Here is an 8,369-nt window from a genome sequence, read left to right on the forward strand (position 1 = left end):
ACTTACATGCCTTTATGTTATATTAGTATTGTGTTATGATTTCAGTTTCTTGTTAATATTAATGAAATTATTGTGAGTTGAATCGATTTGTCACTGTAAGTAGCGCCATCATAAATTATAATCTACATAAAATTTTTTTATGTAGATTACTGTATATAGATTACATAGATAATATAGATTTATATAGATTATTGTAAGATATGCAAAAGACTAAATGATTATTTCGTGATACAATGTGTAGAGAAATAGTAAAGTATGTTGTATAATAAAATACAATAACTTTGCTCTTGTATTCTTTGTTTAGTTTCTTGTCTTGTATATCCCACCTGTTTGGGATATATGGCTTTTTTAACAGGCGGGATTTGCCCAAAGCATACAAAGTGCGCAGATTGAATTCAGTGTACTAAATACAATAAACGCATTACATGAAAGATGTATCTCATGTCATAACACTTCAATACATCTGAGAAGATTGTAATTATTATTTATTACTTCATATACATATTTGTCATTCTTATTCCTTAATAAAACTTTATAAACGCATTTTAGTTATTGTGTCATTTTACTTGTGTCTTATTTATATGCATTATTTGTAAATTTTTTATGAACCATATATACCCCCCCCCCCTTCCCTTATGAGTAGCCAGATATCCCATCCCTATGGGATATACGGCAAAATTGTAAAGGTTTAAAAAAATTTATTTTTTAATACAAAATATAAATATTTCGGATTTCTAATATTTTTTTCATAATAGTAGACAGTATAATGTTTTTACTGATATAATTCGTTTACTTCAAACATAGTAAATAATACTTAATAAATTAAGTTTTTGATAGGTGCGGTGTATATACCGAAATTACTCTATATTATCTTATATATAAATCGACGACTTTATACTGGATGCCCATTCAGTCGATTCAGTCGGTTTTTTGCTACGATATGTTGTACTATGATATACTTATGCATTTTGAGTGCTATAACCCTTACATTTGTTTATATAATTAATTTAAGTAAATCCTTTGTTTTTTACAGATGGCGTGGCTCCGTTTACAAGCTTATCTGGCGGGAACTACTGGCGTACCTGTTCTTCTACTACCTCATCAATTTTACATATCGATATGTGCTTAATGAACACCAGCGGCAGTGAGTACACGAATATTCCTGGAACTAAATGATAATTCCCATAAATTCTATTCTTTATGAGGGAGCGGGCGGCTAAGGAAACTTCAAACAGGAAAAGAAACGTTTCGGAGTAAAATGCATCCTTGTGCGTTAATATTAGAGCGACAAAACATATCTTTTCATTAAATTTGTTTTTTGTCTTCGCGGTGACAATTATTCCCGGCCGTAATTTAATTCTATACAATCGCTTCGGAGGAAACGTAGGAAACATAACTGGGTTTAGCGGATTAAACTCAAGGCGATGCGGGGTAGAAAATATGTTTAATGTATGTATAAATAATTTAAGCAGACAATGTTTGTCTCTTGCAAAGAAAACAGCGATTTAATTCTACACTTTTCGTTGTTTACTCGTTTCTTATCACAAATAATACCAAATTCAACGATCGGCTAGCTGGTGCGTGAGCGTACCTGCTATAACTGTATTTTATGGACGTAGATAAACCCGTACAATATCAACCTTGGCCCGCCAACAAATCCGAAGGTTCCAACATTTTGATCACGGTCATGCATATCATCGGTTAATATCAAGAAATTTATAATGCCTTCCTTTTCTTTTCCTCCTCTTTTTATTGTTGTATTTTTGTTAAGCACATTTGGTAATCTTTCCTTCGTTTACCTTCGTCATGTTCGATCGATTCGATGGGAAAAGGTCATCGCATATATGAATAAATAACAATCTACAAATATAAAATGTTTATTAAATTTTAATAATATCAAAAGTGTATAATTATTCCTCGAGTTCTTAAGTATTCATTACTTTGTATATTACTTTCATAATCTGTTTATCACATTGTCTGTGAAATTAATCGAGATATCTGTCTTTAGTAATATATTCTATCTTTGATAATATAAAATACATCTTTATTTTTATCGCAAAATAATTAGACAATCGCTGCGGGTGACTTGTATCCAAGGATAATTAATGGACACCTACAGTAAATGCAAACGGCTCTTTAACTGCAAATAAAATTACGACACATATTTAAATAGTAATACGTAATACTATATAAGTTTAAACTTAAAAAATTGCGATTCTATATAGGTGATGTTATTATTACTTAATAAATTTGTAATTTAAAAAATATGTATCTAAACAGATGCAACAGTTTCCTCTAAGACTTTACTTAAATCATTTAAACAATAATGCAATTAAAATCACTAATTGTTTACGATGTACGATTTTTAAAAGAATTCTTTTGGTGCATCTTATACAAGAGATACATGAAACGTGTTTAACAGGAATTCGTGTCTGACATTAAAAAAGGACATAAAACCATAACCTGTTATTTATGTGGGGCTGAAAAAGGGGGATAAAGAAGTGTCAGAAGAAAGCGCAAGGATGTAAAAAAAAATTTCTCTTTTAAATCGCTTCGATTCGTCCACGCTAAATTTAGAACTGTAAAGATGGCTTAAGGCAGGTTTAGGCGAAAGACTAAAATAAACGATTTAGTATTACTGAATAGGACTAAGCGGACTGTGCGCGATAAGATTAATCATTCTTTATTAAGATTTCTTTTGTCCTCAGAGTTATCTGAAAATTTGCTTACTTTTTTTAGACTGTGAAATATCCTTCGTGTCTTGATATACCCCATCGTAAAAAATACTTTTTTTAATTATCAGATTATTTTGTTGAACATGTCTTGAAGAAAATATTTGATATTGCTGTGTCATTATTCGAATTATTATGATGTCAATATCAGTTCTTTATGGCCATGATATTGTACGTTCAAGTAACGGTAAGTCAATATTACTTCAAGAGTGCGAATGCAGTGCCAGCTATTCGCGGAAATTCCAACATAAACCTACTTACTGAAAGATCCTGGAATCGGCGTGTTAATCGTTCAGAATTGATGTGTGAAGTCGTAAAAATAAAGACAGCTACTTTTATGCGTGGTGATTACGCTCTTTTTAAAATGACCCGTTGCAAGGCAATAACCGATATTGACGAGCGAAGCGAATAAGGAATTCAGAAAGGATGAAAAATGCTTTCGATAAAGCCGATTTACGCTTTCGCTTGCGATCATTCGTGAAAACGAAATATAAATTAGCATTTTTTAATATTAATTCACATTTATCAGCGTAGGCTGGTAGTCGTCTACGAATATACGCGAGTGACGCATCTCAACCTTGCTCTACTTATACGCGAATTTGTATATAAAATTTTATTTAACTTGTAAGAAACTTTAACAATATGTAAATATCATACAAATATCATTAAATGAATTAGTCTTCTGCAATCTCTCATAAAACATTTTTTTTTTTCATATTTTTACTCTTCTTTAATTATTGCTTTGTTCATATTATTACTTTTCTTTAATTTATCATATTTATTAATTATAATAGCAGAATAGTATAATAATATAATATAGCTGAAATGTATAAAGATATTTTGTTTTAACGTAAAAAACAAAAATTTAAATAATTGATAATTATATTGAAAAGTATATTTATCTGTTCTACAGAATTTTCGAAAAAATTCGTTATTACTTCGGCAACTCCAGCGAATCTATACCTATGTCATTCGTCCTGGGATTCTACGTGAGTCTTGTTGTGAAGAGATGGTGGGAGCAGTACAAGCTTTTACCCTGGCCTGATAATCTGGCCCTCTTCATCAGCGCCGCCATTCCTGGAAACGTAAGTAGAACCTGTCCATCGAGAAAAGTTTCTTTTGTTGGTTTCGAACACGATTAAAAATACAGTAGCGACAAAACGTTCTTCTTGGAAGGATGACCGCTGTTTTTATTCGTAAAAGTTTTGTGCGAAAAACAGAATCATTTTAGAATAAAAAAAATTAAGCAACTTTTTTAACACAAAATAATTTTTTTTCTGAGCAGACCCGCGGTAGCGTTAATAGATGCAACCTTGCTTTGGATAGTTGCTCGTGTTACGTTTGGTCTCATTACGCTAATGAATTGCCATGACACGTTTTGGTGTCGTTAACCTAAGTAGGTGCCAATCCAGTCATGCCACGCCCAGAAGCTAAAAAAAAATGTGGGGGACGATGATCCTGTAATTTCACAACAGGTAGCAAATTTGTCTTTTCATTCTTTCACACAATTAAAAGAACGGAAATTGGTGTATTATTTGCCAAGACCCTTGACATAAATAAATATTCCATTTGTATTTATAATTAATTAGTTCATTTGTGATAAGGTAAAACTTGTTCAGCGATAAAAGTTAATGTTTTCTTCTTTAAATCAAAACGCAACCATTTGAACAATTTAGATATAATTGTCTTTATTAGATATGCTAAAATATACATATATGCCATCTTCAATATTTCCACTACTTAAAGCAATCATCATTACAATCTAATCACTAATACTTAAATTTCCTAAGAGAAATACTGTCTAATTATTTTATGAGACGAAGAGCTTCAATTTCGACAACAAAGGCGGGTTCGGTGTAAGCTTCCACCTCTGGTCAATGACTCAGTGTCGGAGTGAAAGTGCAATGTACCGTGGCGAGAAAAAAGGATGAACCTACGCGCACACGTCATGCACACGTCACACATGCATACATATTATTCTTCTTTAATACATACCGATCTATTACTTCAATCGATTTCTAATAAAATATATGTCCATCGGTCATCGAGTGCTACATTCGTGCTACACGCGACTTGCAATCCTCAATTGCTAGTAGCATTATACTAATAGAGCACAAATTGATCAATCGCCGCTAAGCGATTTAATCGTTTCCTTATGTGCAATCGCCCTCTTCGCCTTACTCATTTAGATCAACACACTAATTTCATATATCAAACCGCATAGAACGCGCGTCCAGAATGCAACGATTTTCGAGAAAGTTTCGAGAAAAAGTGGTTTGATTGCACGATGTTCCGCCATACGGTTATTTCTGTTGAAAATATCGTTATAGATCTTTAAACCCGAAGCTAGCCAAAGTGTCGCGTTCTTTCATGCTGCAGAGCATGAAAGAATGTCGGATTAATTTCATGATTTTCTGACATTTATTATTACTCACGTTGCAATATCATCAAGAGATACAAGCACTTGTGCTACCGCATAAGTTTTACTGCATTCCACTTGTCTATCTTCTGACTGTCATTCCATCATCTTCACGCGCGAAGCATTATCGCGTTTTTATGTACAGCAACGCGCGCTTCTTCAGCCGATGATTCATTGCGGTCTTTCAATTTGCAGTATAACAATTTCGACTTCATCAATAAATTTGCGCAACGCAAAATATCCCATTTACATATATTGTAAGTAAAGTCCAATAACTTTGACTTTATACAAAGCAAAAAATAGGTACATTTGTATCAGATACAATTAATTTTTTATACATACCTACACATACCTATACAATTAACTTTTTGTAAGCATACATATTTTTATTTATTTCGTAGACACTTTTTTCTGTTCAACTCAAATTTTTTTACTGTGTTCTAGGCTTTAAAAAAATCTAGAAAAATTCAAGATTACTTTTTAACATCTCTGCTATATTGTCAAATGGTTATTTAACTTAAAATCTTTATTTAATAAAAATTGAAATTTGTGCCAAAAAATTTGACAGCGAAATTTCACCTTAAAAAGGATCCAGTATGTCTAGGGTTAAAATAGTTTCGCGAGAATTATAATTTTAATCGATCAAGTTACCATCAAAATTACTTGGATGGAAATTTTAGAGAGATCAAAATTGCATTAGGCGTGTTTCAGACGTATTAACGATATTTAAAATTAGCTTAACCGGTTGTTACGTTCTGTCGCAAATTTTCGATTCAAAGCGCAGCAATTACGTGCATGCAAAAGCGTGCGTGCAATTGCGTGCGTACAGTACAGTGAATCTCTAGGAACGACGGGTTCCGATGGAATTTTTGCACGTAGGTAGGGGACAAGGTCCTCAGCTATGGAACGAGCCCATGGTTATATACATACACTCGTAGTCATGTAATCGCGTAATACAGAGTGTCCGATTTGTGAATGAACGGTAACAATGGTTAACACGGGCTCCTGAACTGTGTCTTTCATTGAAATCTAATTGGAATGCAAGCCCCGAGAGACGAGACGATCGTTGCTCGGCTGCTATCTTTCCCCCGCAAAGAGGATAGTTCACAAGCTGCCAAATCAGGCATTTTTATATGCGCAACGAGTAAGTCGCAGAATTCCGAGGAAGGAGTTGTCTCTCGTTTTTCGTACGTGCAAGTGAAAGATGACGAAAAGGCCATTGAAAAGATAACGGTGCTATGGTAATATCGAACAATGATTCGATTCAGAAAGATCAGAATTGCGGAAAGAGAAAGCTAGGAATCGTTTTAAGAGTGGAGGATTTTTATTGTTCCCTCTTTTTAAAAATATTTTACGATATGCGGTTGTAACTATATAATCAATAAAGTTTGGTGTTATCTCTTATGACAGATCTATTACGTATTTGAGAAAGTTTATAAGTCATCGTTGTAAGAATTGTGAAGAATGCAAGAAACTTCTGTGGAGGCGAAGTTAATTAATGTGTGATGTATAAGGTATCGATAGTTACAAAGAACACATATTTTGACATAAATGACATAAATGAACTCCGACTTCTTTGCAATTTATAAATTCAATCTCAAATATTTCCAACCTTTAACTATATATAATGATTCTTCAAAGTTGCGACAATTGGAGCATACAGAAAATCTGAATGTCGACATCGTCGATCATTTCCGATTAAATTATATTCCTTTAAGTGATCGCAACCGTCGACGGATTGCAAAATGCGCGATTGGTTACAAAAATACGCGTCAATGTCCAAAGAAGAATGGAAAATACAGGTGCCTCCGGGTTTTTCTCGGATTAATACTAGAACAGTACAACTTTAAAATGGTAACATAGTAGTGAATATGGACAGACAGAAGCGTACAATATCGGGCCAAGAGGACAAGGGGAAAGTATGCACGAGACGTAGAAACGTGTCTGGCATTTGTTGAAACGAATTTTGAAGTCGGCGCCGTTTTCGCTACCGATATCGACTGCGAACTTTTATTGCGATTTATTGCGAATTTTTATTGCACATTTTTCTCGAAGTAGTAAATTTAAACCGCGGACTGAATAATTTTAAAATTCTTTTAGTGCGTTTCAAGTATTATTAGCGAGCTTATTACGTCAAATAAATTAGTTTAAATTAGTAAGTAAATTAATGTATTAAACATGTTTATTTTAAGTTTACCGAGAAAAATATGAAATATAATTAATTATAATGAAGTATAATTAACGTGTGTGTGTTTGTCTGTTTCAGGATGAACGGGGGCGATTGATGAGACGCAACATTGTGAGGTATGCCGTGCTCGCGTACGTCATTACATTGCAAAGGATTTCGCTCCGCGTTAAGAGGCGTTTCCCAACTCTTCAGCATATGGTAGATGTAGGTCAGTAAGTTATACATTTTCAAAATATATGTTTAGATAATACACTAGCATGCGAAATGTAATACGGAGGATTACCCTAAACTACCCGCTTTCTAATCGCAGAATGATATCGGTAATTGGAGCATATGGAAATTGAACTTAATCTCACAAAATATTCTTGAAAGTATTTATAGTTGTAATCGTACTTAATCTATAAATACAGAACACTAATCAAATTAATGTATTTATCATTCTAATTACTCATTTAATATATTTGTTATTCTAATAATTTTCATTTGAAACTACGAAATTGAAACATTCGCCCTTCCCATAAATCGAATTATACAATAATAACAAATTATCAAAATAGCTTATCAAAACTAATTGTAATTGAAAAATTTTCTAATGTATCATTATTATGATTTATTATTCTCTCGATAAAGCATATTGTCCTTAGCATTGATTTTCACGGATCGTTGCGATCAAGTGTTACTTTTTGTAATCGCTAATATTGTTCGCGTCTTAAATATACATTACTTTCAAGTTTTTTTCTCACAATATTTTTCCACATAATTTAATTATTAATCTTCAAAAATTAATCAACTATTGACAAAATTTTCTCTATGATTACCTTCAATTTATGCGAATATATAAATAACATCTATACATCAAAAAGAAGCTGTTTTTAAAAAATCTGAAAATATCTACAACAATTATCCTATAATACTTATAATACTCTCACGCAATATTGTTATTAGTATAACTACAATCGATGTCATTATTGGAAGTAAAATATACTTCTTCCTGCTTACGATTACTGATATGCTGTAATAATCATGGTAC

The 8,369-nt window shown here is 32.6% G+C and overlaps 1 protein-coding gene across 1 annotated transcript in view; it reads left to right on the forward strand.

Annotated features, from left to right (window-relative positions):
* Positions 1-8,369, forward strand: part of LOC108745955 — a 50,159-nt gene that overhangs the window by 23,154 nt on the left and 18,636 nt on the right. Inside the window, exons 2-4 of the mRNA XM_018482393.1 lie at positions 1,034-1,144; positions 3,646-3,817; positions 7,418-7,547. Coding sequence (XP_018337895.1) covers positions 1,034-1,144; positions 3,646-3,817; positions 7,418-7,547 — 413 coding nt within the window. The remainder of the gene's footprint in view (positions 1-1,033; positions 1,145-3,645; positions 3,818-7,417; positions 7,548-8,369) is intronic.

The sequence above is a fragment of the Trachymyrmex septentrionalis genome, unplaced genomic scaffold (assembly GCF_001594115.1).
Source record: "Trachymyrmex septentrionalis isolate Tsep2-gDNA-1 unplaced genomic scaffold, Tsep1.0 scaffold16, whole genome shotgun sequence".
Classification (NCBI taxonomy): domain Eukaryota; kingdom Metazoa; phylum Arthropoda; class Insecta; order Hymenoptera; family Formicidae; genus Trachymyrmex; species Trachymyrmex septentrionalis.